At 39.7% G+C, this 17,991-nt stretch overlaps 1 protein-coding gene across 1 annotated transcript; it reads right to left on the bottom strand.

The window, feature by feature from the left end:
• Positions 1-208: 208 nt before the first annotated feature.
• On the bottom strand, positions 209-16,034 carry LOC127620306 (sodium channel subunit beta-1-like). Its single transcript, XM_052093497.1, has 6 exons — positions 15,381-16,034; positions 10,417-10,583; positions 10,045-10,282; positions 8,695-8,836; positions 5,498-5,569; positions 209-2,650 (listed from the first exon to the last, which is right to left on the bottom strand). Exons 1-5 carry the CDS (start codon positions 15,451-15,453, stop codon positions 5,503-5,505), a joined length of 687 nt encoding a protein of 228 aa, XP_051949457.1. The 5' UTR covers positions 15,454-16,034; the 3' UTR covers positions 209-2,650; positions 5,498-5,502.
• Positions 16,035-17,991: the final 1,957 nt, after the last annotated feature.

Raw genomic sequence — 17,991 nt, 5'->3', positions numbered from 1 at the left:
GATTCAAGGCAAAGTGTCAATGATTATGCATTTGTATCATTTGAAGGAAAATGTCTCTATTGTAATGTGATGTAAATCAGGCCGTTTGCTTTACAGTCGTATCGATAGGAAATAAAAATGGCCTAATTTATGTAAAATCCCCCTGTATGGTTCTCCTTCCTTTAGATTAAAAATAAAACAGTCCACAAAATGCATGTGAACTGATTTACTCTCTCTCTCTCTCTCTTTCACTCTCTCTCTCTCTCCCTCTCTCTCTCTCTCTCCCTCTCTCTCTCTCTCTCTCTCTTTCACTCTCTCTCTCTCTCTCTCTCTCTCTCTCTCTCTCTCTCTCTCTCTCCCCCTCTCTCTCTCTCTCTGTCTCTCTCTCAATTCAATTCAATTCAATTGAGCTTTATTGGCATGACTGTGTAAAATAGCACAATATTGCCAAAGCAATAGTAATATACAAACATATATGTAGATAAATAAAAGTGAACAATAAAAAAACATTTCCATATTATGCATAAATATATCACAATAAATAAAATAAAAAAAAAAATTAAAAAAAATATATACAATAACAAAAATAAGTCTAGAGAGCAGTTTAATGGAACGGAGGGTTCAGCCCTTGTCCCTCATATGATGGCAGGAAGACACATACTGCGCTGCCAGCTGAACACACTCTTCTTTCTCTCCCAAAATATAACACAGTTTGTGTATGAGGCTCGCTTGTTGAAATTGAGGTACAATCTGTGCTATTTGTGTGAAGTAGGCGTCTCTGATGTTTTTATACTTGCTGCACTCAGTGAGGAAGTGCAGCTCGTCCTCTACGGCCCCATCAGTGCAGTGTGGACACAGTCTGAGCTCTCTCTCTCTCCAGCTCTGCCTGTGTCGGCCCGTCTCCACACACAGACTGTGCTCACTAATGCCATACTTTGTCAGGAGCTTTCTCTGACCATAATTACTGATTTCAGTCAGGTATGGTGCCAATTTATAATCGGACTTTATTTTGTTGAAATATTTTAATTTATTTAGTTGTGTGACCTTTATCTGCCAATCGTGTATGTTTTCTTCTTTGGTTATTTTCCTATTTCTTTTACTTTTGAGTGTCTGAATTGAATTGATGAATTGAGTTGGTGTTTTTCCACTAAATGTAGCATGGGGTCGCTCTCTGTGTGTCCTGCCCTGTATCTGAGAGCGCAGTGATGGTAACTCTCTGTCTGCGTGTCTGACAAATGGAACCAGAACTTCACGGCTCTCTTCTGGATTTCAGAGAGCAGAGGGAATCTGCCTAATTCTGCCCGGCAACCCAGGCTTGGAGCGTTTCTGTGAGTTCCCAGGATGTTCTTGCAGAACTCAAGGTGGAAAATTTCAGCGGGGCTTTTGTCCCAGGATTCGTAATTTAGTTTAAATTTGGGGCCCCAGATTTCACAGCCGTAAAGAAGGATGGGTTTTATGATGCTGTCAAAGATTTTCAGCCACAGTTTAATGGGTGGGTTAAATTTGAACAGGGGTTTTCTTATACTGTAATAAGCCCTACGTGCTTTATCAGTCAGATCTTTTATTGCAGTGTCAAATGTTCCAGAAGCTGAGATTGTCAGACCCAAATAATTATAACAGGTGACATGATTAAGAATTGTTCCCCCAAGTGTAAATTTGTATTTCTTGTCAGTAAGGCGAGGTTTTTTCTGAAAGATCATGATTTTAGACTTGTCCATGTTGATGGGTAAGGCCCAGTCGCTGCTGTACTGGTCCAGAAGCGAGAGGCTGTGGTGCAGACCCTCTTCATGAGGAGACAGCATCAGAAGATCGTCAGCGTACAGGAGGCTTCTGATCTCTCTGTCCTCGAGGGTCAGACCGGGACAAGAGGACTTCTCCAGTGTTGATCTCTCTCTCTCTCTTTCACTCTCACTCTCTCTCTATCTCTCTCCATCTCTCTCTATCTCTCTATCTCTCTCTCTCTCTTTCACTCTCACTCTCTCTCTATCTCTCTCCATCTCTCTCTATCTCTCTCTCTCTCTCTCTCTCATTTCTCTCATTTCTCATCTCTCTCTCTCTCTCTCTCTCCACGTCCACCCACCAGCATTCAGTGCTGCATTTAACACAGAATATCACATTATATGATCACGTGACAGTCGGCGCAGAAACGGCCTATTGTAGGCGAGCTGGTTTGATATAGGATACTGGCAGTGTGGGCATGCATTACGTCACGCAGCGATATATGAGCTATCGTACGTCTTAATGCACTTCCCACAATGGAGGTAATCGCTCTGGAATCAAACATTGAGTTCAGGAAGGGTCTGAACATGCCTACAGTAACTGCTACATTCACCACTACAGCTGTGTGCTCACATGACACTTAACAACCCTCGCCACACAAACACTAAAGATTAGAAACTCTATCGTTTATTGTGCCCGAGGCATCTCCAATGGGATTGCATGATGTCCTGCTCTTTACTGATCTCTAGTGCAAAATCAAAGGATTGCAGTTTACAGAGTGAATGGAGGCTTCATATGTATGTGTAGACTCGCCTTTAAGCATGCATAGAGTCAAGTCATGCGGAATACAGTCCGGTAAAGAGGTAAGAAAAGGGTATAAAAACAGGTCGAGGGACTTTGTGAAGGTCACAGGAGAAATGATGGCAGTCCAGAAGATCAGGAATAAGAAAATCTGCCGAGCAAAAACATACAAACAAACATGTCATGAACATTTCAGAGGGGTCAGATGAACACACGTGCAGTTTGTGGCGTTGTCAAGAAATACAAATAATACATTTCTTTCAGATTTTTAAGAAAACTGTCACATGTTTTGGCGTGCAGTTGTTACTCTAACCAGTTTAAATAGAATAAAAGTAAATAAATGAAGCTTTAATTAAGTATTCATGATGTACATTGGGGTTGAACAGATGTTTAATGAAGTTTAGATGAAAAATAACATTTCGATTTCGTCACTTTTGTACGGAGCCCCCGAAGTGACCTGTGCAAAAAAAAAAAATCGAAGAGACTTTCTCGTGCGCACGCGTTACAGTTTCCGGTGTGTGTGGCTCTTTTCCGATTGTGTCATTCCCATCATTCATTTACTCAAAGAGACAGAGAGCACGGATGCGCATGAATTTATAGAGATATATTTTAAACTTGGCCTTCAATACAAAGACATTTCTGTCTATGACATTTGTAATACTGTCATGGCTGAGACACGCTTTGATCTTCCAAAGGACACTAATTACACGAGAACTACCGAATTCTAGTAACTACTAGAATGGCCATAGCGGTCATTCTGACCGTTCATACTAGACTGGACCAAATGTCATGTCATATTTACATTCGAAACTTCTATTGAGGTTTTAGAATGAAGCTTCTAATGTCTGTCGTCATATTTTATATCGTCATCACCATAAAAATGTATTGAATAAAATACAATAATATGGATCAAATGGAGCATGCTGAACGCAGATAGTCCTACATTATACGATCTTTTTTTGTAATATATAATAGTGCTAGACTATATAAATACACATATATATATTATATATTAGCTGCTAGACTGCCCCGGAAGGTGCGTGCCTCGCTTTGTGTACAGCAAGTTTTTTCACTGGAATCAAAATCCATGAATAAATGAATCTGTTATATTAATAATAAACACCAGGACACGAAATTTTAATTCTAATGAATGTGAAAATGTATTAGTTCATCGACAACCACAGAACTTGCTATTGTAGTTAATTACAGATACAAATTTGATTATTTATATTAAATTATTCTCCTAAAAGGGGGCCCCCTTTTTTGTTCAAGTGAGCCCACTTTTAGGAGAATTCGTTCATAATGATTTTACAGCATAATATTTTCATTATAGTTTTACAGCTTGATATTCTTGCTCACAGTAAAACAAATATTGCTTTCTAAATCAGTTTTCCCACAGTTTAGCGAATGTTCATATTCTTTATTAACCGCTTTGGCCATTTTGGGTTATAATATGTGTTTCATACATGTCTAAGGTTTTTACTATGCATTGAAATACACATTGGTGATGTTTTTATAAGCTATTGTATTGATTTGTTTTTATTTTACAAAGACAATAATTTAATATAAATAATCAAATTTGTATCTGTAATTAGCTACAATAGCAAGTTCTGTGGTTGTCGATGAACTAATACATTTTCACATTCATTAGAATTTAAATTTCGTGTCCTGGTGTTTATTATTAATATAACAGATTCATTTATTCATGGATTTTGATTCCAGTGAAAAAACTTGCTGTACACAAAGCGTAGGCACGCACCTTCCCGGGCAGTCTAGCAGCTAATATATAATATATATAGGCCTATGTATTGTGTATAGTCTAGCACTATTATATATTACAAAAAAGATCAGTATATGTAGGACTATCTCATGTCGCTTGGCTCCATTTGATCCATATTATTGTATTTTATTCAATACATTTTTAGGGTGATGACGTACATAAAATATGACGACAGACATTAGAAGCTTCATTCTAAAACCTCAATAGAAGTTTCGAATGTAAATATGACATGACATTTGGTCCAGTCTAGTATGAACGGTCAGAATGACCGCTATGGCCATTCTAGTAGTTATAGACTTCGGTAGTTCTCGTGTAATTAGTGTCCTTTGGAAGATCAAAGCGTGTCTCAGCCATGACAGTATTACAAATGTCATAGACAGTAATGTCTTTGTATTGAAGGCCAAGTTTAAAATATATCTCTATAAATTCATGCGCATCCGTGCTCTCTGTCTCTTTGAGTAAATGAATGATGGGAATGACACAATCGGAAAAGAGCCACACACACCGGAAACTGTAACGCGTGCGCACGAGAAAGTCTCTTAGATTTTTTTTTTTTGCACAGGTCACTTCGGGGGCTCCGTACTTTTGACCATCAACTTGTATTGAGCATTTATGAGTCACAGTAAAAATAATTCTCACTTTAGATGTTAATATTAATTCTATGTTACGTTATATTTAGATGCAATTTTACAGAGGTCTTCACATATATCACACTGGTTTGGATGTAGTTAATGTATATTTTGAATGGTCAAAGAATAAGTCATTTTATTATTTCCCAAAAAATAGGCGTATTAATAAAATGTATAAATAATGAATCAATTAATAAATAATCATTTTATAAAATTAATAAATAAACAATAAATTAATAAAAAAATTATAAATTAATAAACATTTTAAATAATCAATTAATAGACTGTATAAATAATTAATAAATTAATAAAACAAATAAATAATTAATAAATAAATAAATAATCAATTTACAAAATCAATAAATAAAGTAATTAATAAAATGACTCATATATTTGCCAGTTTATATGCCACAAATATCAATCTTTTTACATTTATGAACAGCTAAGAACCTATTAATGACTTACAATATCGTTTTAGATGAATCCATCGTGTTATAAATGATTTATAAGCTTGTATTTCCGCAGGTCAGAATGCAAAAGGTGCCGATTGTGAACGAGGGGTAATGTATAAATGTGAGAGTGAACTCACCTGTGTTATTCGGCTACCTGTACCCCAGCGCAGTTGTCTTTACTCTCGGATGCGATCGCTAAATACTCCGCGCTACAACACACAGAAACAACACAGGGTAAAGCCCAAAATATCCTTCAGTGTCCGCACTACCGAGACCTTTAGAGGACAGGGAGGGGATGTTTTTCTGAGATAATCTTGCATATGTACCAATGTACCATGGTTTTACTACAGTAAGCATATTTTGATATTAATAGTTAAAACATAGTGATAAAACAGTAAGAATGCTCTGTAGTAAGCACAGGATTAAACATGGGTAATCTATAGTAAAGCCGTGATTTCCACTATAAAACACAGTTACTTAACTCTTCATATTACTACAATATTACTGTAGTAAAACCATGTGTCTTTGTCAACAAAAAAAAACTAAAATATATATGAACCAAATGAGAAAAAAAGGTTAGCCTACAACAACTAGGGATGCATAATACCACTTTTTCTCTTCCGATACCGGAGCTGTTTTTCCCATAATCACTTTAGAATATCTTTACATTATTGTGTGGAACTAATTAGGCGTGCTCCGTAATATGTAAAGACATTTTAAAGATTTTTTTATTTATTTTTTCCCCAAAAAATGTCAACTTGTATCTGGACTTCGATCGGCTCACTTTTCATTCACAGTTATTTGTTGGAACCCATTCAACATAAATATTGTTATAAATTGTAAACAAATAATAATGATGACAATAATATAATATTAATACATTGTTATTAATATTATTATTATTGACTTTTAATTTTAATTTGAAATACAGCTGTTTATACAGCTCTATTTAAGTTGTGCACTTTGTAACCCCTCACGCTTTTATTTTGGCATTCTGAAGTCTCCAGGACGTCCTGTAGGTGTGTGTTTGTGGGCTAGTTCACAGAAGTTTAATTCATTTCTTTTTCAGATTCTGGTCAAAGCTGCTCTGGTGCCGTTCTAAATGCATATTATATATGAACTGAACTATTGAGCATCTACATCTGAGATGTTGTTCGTGAGTAGTGTTGTAATATTGTGCACCGATGCGAAGCTTAAAATAGCCGCGAGTGCTAGCAGTTTGCATGCGTGTGTGTGTGTGTGTGTCAACAGAGCAGCATCATTCACTGATGCACTGGCGCTGCACACACTATATATTTATTATTAAACAGTCTTTTGTGATTCACAGGGTTATCGCACGTCTTCAAGTGGCTTTGACTAAAATGCACGAGTCATATGAACTTCTTTTATGGTGTTTTATGTCATTTTTTAGCTTGACGGTAACAAACATGACTACCACACAGTATCGGATTTGGATCGGGTTTGTCGGACCGATACCTGATCCGTCTAAAAGCTTCAGTATCGGAGCGTCAATAACAACAATCGTGGTTACTACAATAATACTACATTCCACCAAAAACTATTCCTACAGTCTACGATATCAGCAGCACTTTATTATAAGTTTTCATTCGTTAACATTATATAATGCATTAGGTATTATGAACTAACAATGAAAAATATATTTTTTTATGTATTAATCTTTGATAATGTCTGGGTATCTCAGTGAGTATTGACGCTGACTATCACACCTGGAGTCGTGAGTTTGAATCCAGGGCCTGCTGAGTGACTCCAGTCAGGTCTCCTTAGCAACCAAATTGGCCCGGTTGCTAGGGAGGGTAGAGTCACATGGGGTAACCAAATTGTCCCGGTTGCTAGGGAGGGTAGAGTCACATAGGGTAACCAAATTGTCCCAGTTGCTAGGGAGGGTAGAGTCACATGGGATAACCAAATTGTCCCGGTTGCTAGGGAGGGTAGAGTCACATAGGGTAACCAAATTGTCCCGGTTGCTAGGGAGGGTAGAGTCACATAGGGTAACCAAATTGTCCTGGTTGCTAGGGAGGGTAGTCACATGGGGTAACCAAATTGTCCCGGTTGCTAGGGAGGGTAGAGTCACATGGGGTAACCAGATTGTCCCAGTTGCTAGGGAGGGTAGAGTCACATGGGGTAACCAAATTGTCCCGGTTGCTAGGGAGGGTAGAGTCACATAGGGTAACCAAATTGGCCCGGTTGCTAGGGAGGGTAGAGTCACATGGGGTAACCTCCTCGTGGTCACTATAATGTGGTTCTCGCTCTCGGTGGGGCGTGTGGTGAGTTGTGTGTGGATACAGCAGAGAATAGCGTGAAGCCTCCACACGCGCTACGTCTCCATGGTAACGCGCTCAACAAGTCAGTAAAATACAACCAGACTATTTGTTTTACTCACAGACAAAAATATAGCAAGTAATAACTAAATATGCGTCTTTGACAAATATGTTGTTATTGCTTATATGCCGCATTTTCGCTTATAACATTATGAAAAATAAACAGAAATTACCCCATATCATTATTTAGAGTCTGTGATTATCTTTCAATGGAGTCCACACACAAGATAATCAGATGTATAGATCATTAGATAATTCACATGAAGCACAATGTTACATATGACCACCAGGAGATGGCGCCAAATACACGACACAGACTCAATGATGACTCAAATGACACAGAATGAAACTCATTCTGTGAAATCTCATGACTAAAATCATGTGTGCATGCTATGCAAACCTTTAGTCATTGTTGTGTTTGCATGTGTAATTAGTTCTTATGTACAATTATTATCTTTTATTTGTTTGGAGATGTTTTTGGACACTATGATCAATTATATTTGTTATGTTGTAACTTTTGATTGATTTGTCGTATCCACACAAAAATTCTCTCAGATGCAGTCGACATGATTGGGAACAAAACAAAAGCAGTTTTTATGAGCCACCTTATTTACACCCACAGATATATGATGACAAATTAGAAAAATCAGTTAAAAAATATAATATATTGTTTTTGTTTTTTGTGATTTTTCAGCAGTTTCTTAACCTGAGAGTCTCAGAAGGTAAAACACATGTTGCTATCACAATGCTAATTAAGGACTACCACTCCCATCAGAACTTGAGCCACATGCTTTATAAAATGGATGACTGTTGTAGTTCTTATGTAGTGATGCTTAAGAAACATGCATTTTTAAAAGACACAATAATTTCCTCCAAAGTGACGATTTGGTTCTCTTGATCACGCTGACTTTATTCAGAAGTTTCATGCATATTCTGAGCGTCTGCAGAAATGAAATGCAGAACGTTATACAGGTAAACACATGTGCGTGACTCACGCGCTGGCTCTCAGCGCTTCCTCTCCTGCCGCTGCAATCTTCCTGTAGCAGTAGATCATCTCCACTAACAGCCAGAGCTGCAGGCCGATGATGGACACATACATCATGACCTCTGACACGATCGACGCCGTACCACGTGTGGCTGAAACACACAGATACTGTCAGACACCTTGAAGAAATGTACATTCTAACAACAAATGTATACATGTACATAAGGGTCAAACTAAGCTAAAAGTGTGTTTACAGTTATGCATGTACAATGGAAGTCTATGGGGCAAGAGGCATCACACTAGGATCAAATAATGATCTGTGTCAAGTCATGACAACTGCCACTGTAAGTGTCTCACTGTAACCCGCAATGTTTAGGAAAATGAGGGACGAGTTGAAACATTTAACTCAAAACTCTTTGGTCAAAAGGAACTTAATGGGACATTTAAATAATATTATTAATAACTCACAGAGATTTGAGCTGTTTCTAGTATTATTGATGTAGTTTTACTGTAATAAGTGAAGTTGGATCCTGTTCAATCCACGTTACGTCTTCCATTAATTGTTAAATCATATTTGTGACATACTTGAAGTAAATAAAGTTGAATGAACTGATACATTTGTGTATATCAAACAAAGGTTTTCTAGTTACGCAGACATAAATGAACATAAATTGAATTTACTCAAATGCCACATATGCTGTATATTTGAAGTAAATCCAACATATAATGTTTTTTCAGTGTAGTTAAAGACGACCCAATTCTTACAAATTGGCTTATTTTTTCTCAAGTGCATTACTGTTGCTGCTGCTAAAACAATAAACACCAAAAAGCATTTCAGTGATTTTACCACGGTATAAAATCTCAACACCACTAAACCCTCCTGTGCTATTCGGTCATTATTGACCGAAATATATATTCCTCTTTTAATTCAGATGGTTTCCTTTATCTGAGCAGTACAAGACTTATTTACCATCTGAACATAAAAATCCGATAAGAACAAAAAAAAAACACCTTTGGCATTCACGGTCAGATTTGACCGACCTGAGTTTTCTCAGTGTAACACCATGGTCAGGTTTGATTGCAAACATATTTAACGGCAAAACCTGACTCTTCAAATCAATTATAAATGCTATAATAGTTTGATAATGTCTGAATATATATCTAATGCATATCTTGTGATAAAATATAAAATTAGGCAACACAGTAAGTGTCTACAGTCATCTACTGGCGTCAATGCCATAGGAGGGGTAACCATGGTAACATCACTGTAATGCAGTGGCTTATTGCTTTAGTGAGCTCATATGAAGTCAGTCCTTCAGATACCAGCCACTCAAAACATCCTGGATTCATTTTTCCATACCTTTGCCCACCACAGTGAGGTGCACCACTTTACTGGCGACGGTGGAGTACTCGTAGTGCTCGTAGGTCAGAACTCGGTTGAAGATGCAGCGATAAACGCCGGAGTCGTTGAAGGTGATATTATTGATAAAGATAGAAGCATCCTGCAGGTCATGTGTCTTCTTACTGCCATCCCACTCCATTCGGTCCAGAAAACGCTCGTTTATGATAGTCGAGATTTCGCCATCATAACTGTAAATCTGATGCAGATAACACACCATCACAAGCAGCAGCTTTTAATGAAATCTGACAGCAAATAGACTTATATATATATATATATATATATATGGAATAGAGAGTGAGTAAATCATGACACTCGTGTGTAGAAACTCACATGCACAAAGTCTGGATCTCCTCGCGCTTTGAATTGCCAGTCGACGGTCGCTGAGGCCTCCACCTCTCCTCGCACCTTGCAGGAGATGCAGCCCAGTTTGAAGCCTTGACCTGCCACGGCCTCAGTGTCCGAGTCCACTTCTGCACATGCGCCACTGCACAGGGACACTGCAGAACACACATGACGTTACCGTGCGGTAAACATCAGGTGTTTTATAAAGCGAGACTCATTCTACAACATGGGGGCCAAAATGATTAGCAATTAATAGTTAATACTCACTGTTACTACGTGTTAATATAGACATTTTTCATACAAAAAATACAAACAAAAATATATATTTATAGGATATATAGGATCCGTTTTATGGCCTCTCCCCACCCCTGTTTCCAACGTCACCTTGCTACATAAGAAAATATGCATTTATTGATGACAAATTTTTTTTTGTCTTAATTATGTTGGCTTGGAAAAGCAGGCAACCAGTCTGCAACACCCTACCAACTGCCAAGCCACGCCCACTCAGAACCCCCTAGCAACCAATTAGAAGTGCCCTAGTGACCAACCAAAACACCCCAGAAAGCCCTAGTAACACCCCAGCAACCACCCAGAACCCCCTAGCAACCACCCAGCAGTGCCCTAGCAACCAACCACAGCACACTAGCAAGCAGCCAGAACACCCCAGAAAGCCCTAGTAACACCTTAGCAACCACCCAGAACCCCCCTAGAAACCACCTAGCAGTGCCCGAGCGACCAACCAGAACACAACAGAAAGCCCTAGTAACACCTTAGCAACCACCCAGAACCCCCCTAGCAACCACCAAGCAGTGCCCTAGCAACCAACCACAGCATACTAGCAACCAGCCAGAACACCCCAGAAAGCCCTAGTAACACCCTAGCAACCACCCAGAACCCCCTAGAAACCACCTAGCAGTGCCCAAGCGACCAACCAGAACACGACAGAAAGCCCTAGTAACACCTTAGCAACCACCCAGAACCCCCAAGCAACCAACAAGCAGTGCCCTAGCGACCAACCACAGCACACTAGCAACCAGCCAGAACATCCCAGAAAGCCCTAGTAACACCCTAGCAACCACCAAGCAGTGCCCTAGCAACCAACTAGAACACACAAGCAACCAGCCAGAACCCCTCCAGAAAGCCCTAGTAACACCCTAACGACCATCAAGAACATCCTAGCAGCCACTTAGCAACGCCCTAGCAACTAGAGGTCAACTGATAGTGGGATTTGCAATACGATAACTATGGTGGCAGAACAGGCAGATAGCAGATTAATCAGACGATAGTTTTTTTTAAATGTATAATATGAATGAAAGCTTCACACTCAACATATAATAGTGCTGAACTTTAGCATCACTTTCATTGGCGATACTTTATACATTTCTCCCTTAATGGAACCTTCTTCAAAGCCATCTGAACTGAATATAACAGGTCAAAAGTGTTTGTTGTTCATTGCCTCACAAAGCCATATAGCAACTGTATGCTTCATCACTGCTCATAATATTTATTATTTTATTGTCATATTTAATATATGAATGATGTACAAGAAAGGGAGGGAGAAAAAGGGGTTGAAATAAAATCAACTCAAGTCCACTCATGAATATTAAATGTACATGTTTACGTATATATTTAACCATGCTCTCATGTTTTAGTTTTGTTTTATATACAGTTGAAGTCAGTAGTTTACATACAGCTTAGCCAAATACATTTAAACTCAGTTTTTCACAAAACAATCCCTGCCTTTGGTCAGTTTGGATCACGACTTTATTTTAAGAATGTGAAATGTAGAATAATAGTAGAGAGAATTATTTATTTCAGCTGTTATTTGTTTCATCACATTCCCAGTGGGTCAGAAGTGAACATACACTTTGTTAGTATTTGGTAACATTGCCTTTAAATTGTTTAACTTGGGTCAAATGTTTTGGGGATCCTTCCACAAGCTTCTCTCAATAAGTTGCTGGAATTTACAATTCCTCCAAACATAACGATGGTTATTATTATCATGTTGTTTCATCAGACCAGAGCTTTATTATGTCTGGCTTTATTATGGTGGTTTTGGAGCAGCGGTTTCTTCCTTGCTGAGCACCTTTCAGGTGATGTCCATATAGGACTGGTTTTGCTGTGGATCTAGATACTCGTCCACCTGTTTCCTCCAGCATCTTCACAAGGTCCTTTGCTGTTGTTCTGGGATTGATTTGCACTTTTCACACAAACTACGTTCATCTCTAGGAGACAGAATGCGTCTCCTTCCTGAGCGGTGTGATGACTGTGTGGTCACATGGTGTTTATACTTGCATACTATTGTTTGTACAGATGAACGTGGCACCTTCAGGTGTTTGGAAATTGCTCCCAAGGATGAATCAGACAATAGTTTTTCTGAGGTTTTGGCTGATTTCTTTAGATTGTCTCATGATGTCAAGTAAAGAGGCACTGAGTTTGAAGGCCTTAAAATACATCCACAGGTACACCTCCAATTCAGAACACCTCCTATCAGAAGCTGCTTTAAGACACAGTTAACTTAGTGTATGTAAGCTTCTGACCCACTGGAATTGTGATATAATCCATTAAAAGTGAAACAATCGGTCTGTAAACCATTGCTGGATAAAGTACTCAAAAGTAGATGTCCTAAACGATTTGAAATCTGTGGAGTGGTTAAAAATTAGTTTTAGTGACTTCAACCTAAGTGTATGTAAACTTCTGACTTCAACTGTACAAAAAGTCTCTAACTTAACCCCTTCCCTAATGTTAAACGCGAGTAGAAGTGACGCACACTTTTGGAGTTCGCACAACCCCCTTATGGAGTAACTCCACCCTCTTTTGGAGATCTCCGGCCTGCAGCTATACCTACATGCCAGTGCCGGTCATAGAGAAATTAAACCAAAAACAACTTTCGGAACCTATCTGAGTTGATTTTTTCTGATAGCCGATGATTAAAAAACGCAACTATCTGCCCCATTTAATAGGTAAATCCGATATAATGGTAGACCTATACTAGCACCCAACAAGATCAACCTAGCAACTGCCTAGCGATCACCCAGAACTTATTAGCAACACCCTAGCGATCACCCAGAACACCTGAGCAACCACCAAGCAAACATCTAGCAACACACTATAAACCACCCAGAACACACTAGCAACACCCTAGCAACCACACAGTAAACCTTAGCAACTGCCTAGTAATCCCTTAGCAACCACCCAGAACACCCGAGCAACCGCCTAGCAAACATCTAGCAACACCCTATAAACCACCCAGAACACACTAGCAACACCCTAGCAACCACACAGTAAACCTTAGCAACTGCCTAGTAATCCCTTAGCAACCACCCAGAACACCCGAGCAACCGCCTAGCAAACATCTAGCAACACCCTATAAACCACTCAGAACACACTAGCAACACCCTAGCCACCACCCAGAACACCCGAGCAACCACCATCTAGCAACACACTATAAACCACCCAGAGCACTCTAGCAACACCCTAGCAACCACCCAGAACAACCACCTAGCAAACATCTAGCAACACACTATAAACCACCCAGAACACTCTAGCAACATCCTAGCAACCACCCAGAACAACCACCTAGCAAACATCTAGCAACACACTATAAACCACCCAGAGCACTCTAGCAACACCCTAGCAACCAGCCAGAAAACCTTAGCAACCACCTAGCAATGCCTAAGCAACCACTCAGAACCCTCTAGCAATGCCAATCTGTGTGTATCTATCTATCTGACTGTTTATCTAGCTATCTGTTTGTTTGTTATACTGTAATGTTTTATAAACTTTTAAAACTAGTTTAGGCATGTCCACATTAATCCGGATACATTCGAAAAAGCCGTCCACACTCGTCACATTTGAAGCAATGCAATATGAAGGTCTTTAACAATGCTCCCAAAGTGAATAAGAGGTACAATAACGCCGCTAAAACATGGGCCGCCATCTTGATTGTTTTGGTTCAATGAATCACATGACTGTGTCACATGACAACAAATACATCATTGTCTCAGAGTCGACGGAAAAATATAGTTTTCAAACAAAATCACATTAGTGTGGGCGTGGCCTAATACGTTAACACGTTTATCTTTTCTCGACGTATTGGCCTTCGGTTGTTCGCGTGTGTGGACGGGGAAGATGGAGATGATACGATGATGTAAGTGTTGTCATGTGATCCATTCAATAAAGAGCAGCACGTTTTTATTATTATTATATTAGATTAACGTAGCCTTAAACTCTCAGACAAGGCTATTTCAAGACAACACCATCTAGTTCTCTCTATTATTACTTTGGATTTTAGTTGACAATGTAATTATCATTATTAAATTTATAAGTCTTACATTTACATTTATGCATTTGGCAGACGCTTTTATCCAAAGCGACTTACAGTGCACTTATTACAGGGACAATCCCGAGCAACCTGAGTTAGTCTTACCAGCACAATGGTGGTGACTGGCAGCAACCTGGAGTTAAGTGCCTTACTCAAGGACACAATGGTGGTGACTGTGTGGGATCTAACCAGCAACCTTCTGAGTACCAATGTATTATACAGAGCACTTATTACAGGGACAATCCCCCCGGAGCAACCTGGAGTTAAGTGTCTTACTCAAGGACACAATGGTGGTGACTGTGTGGGATCTAACAAGCAACCTCCTGATTACCAGTCTTGAACTTGTATTCCCAGGTTATGTGTCAACCCTGTTACTATCACATTATAGCTGGTGAACTCTTCATTTGGTGTCATTTCATATTATATTTGAGTTATTTTTGTCAGCAGGGGCTAATCTGAACATGTCAAACCTGTCCCAACTGCTAATAGAGTGTTATTAATAATTAAACTGTAGGACGGTCAACCCTGTGACCTTTCTGGAGGTGTTTCCTAATAATACACTTGATTTCCATCAAAACAAACAGACACAAAATGACACAAAAATGACATAAATCTCACTTTCACTCACCTGAGAGCGCGCAGAACACACACAGGACCAGAAACTGTCTCACACGCATGTCCATCATCATCATCATCATCATCAGTCTGTCTGTCTCAGTGGTTCTGATGGGTGAGACTTTAGTGATGTATCTTCATATCAGGCCCATAAGACGAGTTGGAAGAGTGTTAAATGTGATCCAGGAATGAAGGCAGAAGTTTTGGTAGCATATAGATGGGCAAACGTGTCCAGTGAAATGTGTTTGAACAGCCCCTGATTCTTTGGCTCAATGCACTGTTTGCACCATGCAGAGGTTTAATGCTTTCCTATCATATATTGCTTTATAATTCCACAATCCACGGATGACAATCAGCTGCTTAATCACAACACAATCCAATATCTTCAGACGTGAGAGCAGTGTTTACATGATTCTAATGCACACTCATATATATCTCTCTATATGCATTAATGCACATTGACTCATGCAGAGAAGTTTATGAACTTGCCTTTATAAATAGCATCAGATCAGAAATACTGCTCGTGCATTAGAGTGAATATGATCGGTGATGTGACGGCTCGTTCATGCGTCATGTCATGTCGCTCGGCGAGTTCTGTAGCGCCCGGTGACGCTCGCATCGACGCGCGGAGTGATGCATTGCGGAAAAATTCTAGGGACGCGCGCGCAGCACCGCGCACCGCAACCGAACCCGATGTGACGTCACGCCGTCATCGACAGCCCCTTTAAAACCCTCACAATAAACAAAAAAAAAAAAACCCTCACGATAAACTCAAGATCAGGCTATAAATATAATTTCACATAGTAAAAGTGCTTACTTTTAACTCTCTTAAAGCTTCGAGTTAATCGTCCACTCTAAATTAAATGATCAAATCATGAAATTACACTGAATGTGGTTTATCAAGATTGTGAGCATCAGGCTGTCAGCAGGTGGCGAACACGTACAGCGGAACTCATGAATATTATTGACGTATTGCGTCCTGTGACGAGTCTCAATAAATATTAATGAGCCCAACCCCGCTGCAGCACCTACAACTTCCACCAGGGGGATTTAAATAGGTCATATTTTATATATTTCATTATATTTTAGTATCCTAGGCCATTCTATTTTAAGTCGAGTTGATCTTATAGGGAACAGCCATGATTGTTTAGATTGTATTTAATTGAACTGATTCGGTTTAAGCAGCTGTTTGAAAGGACCCAGAAAATCAGTTCGTTAATGCCCCATAAATAATAATAATAATAATAAAAAGTGAATTACTGACCCTGAGGGGGAGTGTCTCTCTCTCTCTCTCTCTCTCTCTCTCTCGTCTGTCAAAACATTGAAAATCATCAAAGAAAAACAGATAAATACAATTATTTTGATCAATTATGTTTCATGTTCTCTCTGTCTATCTCAAATTAAAATTAAAATGAGCTTTATTGGCATGATAACATGGTATACAATGTACAATGTTGCCAAAACATTTTGCATTTCAAAATGTTTTATATACAATAAATAAATAGTAATGATGAGGGGTCAGTCTCTCTCCCTCATATGATGACAGGACGACACATACTGCGCTGCAGCTGAACACACTCTACTTTCTCTCCAATTAGATACGAGAGTTTGGCTAAGTCATTTATGTCCTGGAATTCAGGTAGAATATGAGCTATTTGTGTAAAGTGTCTTTCTAATGATCTCATATTTACTGCAGTGAGTGAGGAAGTGAAGTTCATCCTCCACAACTCCTTCAGTGCAGTGTGAACACAGTCTGTCCTCTCTGGATCTCCCCAGTAACACCAGCATCTGATCTGTATCTCCCCCCAGTAACACCAGCATCTGATCTGTATCTCCCCCCAGTAACACCAGCATCTGATCTGTATCTCCCCCAGTAACACCAGCATCTGATCTGTATCTCCCCCAGTAACACCAGCATCTGATCTGATCTCCCCCAGTAACACCAGCATCTGATCTGTATCTCCCCCAGTAACACCAGCATCTGATCTGTATCTCCCCCAGTAACACCAGCATCTGATCTGATCTCCCCCAGTAACACCAGCAACTGATCTGATCTCCCCCAGTAACACCAGCATCTGATCTCCCCCAGTAACACCAGCATCTGATCAGTATCTCCCCCAGTAACACCAGCATCTGATCTGATCTCCTCCAGTAACACCAGCAACTGATCTGATCTCCCCCAGTATCACCAGCATCTGATCTCCCCCAGTAACACCAGCATCTGATCAGTATCTCCCCCAGTAACACCAGCATCTGATCTGATCACCCCCAGTAACACCAGCATCTGATCTGATCTCCCCCAGTAACACCAGCAACTGATCTGATCTCCCCCAGTAACACCAGCATCTGATCTCCCCCAGTAACACCAGCATCTGATCAGTATCTCCCCCAGTAACACCAGCATCTGATCTGATCTCCTCCAGTAACACCAGCATCTGATCTGATCTCCCCCAGTAACACCAGCATCTGATCTGTATCTCCCCCAGTAACACCAGCATCTGATCTGTATCTCCCCCAGTAACACCAGCATCTGATCTGATCTCCCCCAGTAACACCAGCATCTGATCTGATCTCCCCCAGTAACACCAGCATCTGATCTGTATCTCCCCCAGTAACACCAGCAA

Source organism: Xyrauchen texanus, chromosome 26 (assembly GCF_025860055.1).
Source record: "Xyrauchen texanus isolate HMW12.3.18 chromosome 26, RBS_HiC_50CHRs, whole genome shotgun sequence".
NCBI classification, from domain to species: Eukaryota; Metazoa; Chordata; class Actinopteri; order Cypriniformes; family Catostomidae; genus Xyrauchen; species Xyrauchen texanus.
This window is presented reverse-complemented; position numbering and strand designations above follow the sequence as displayed.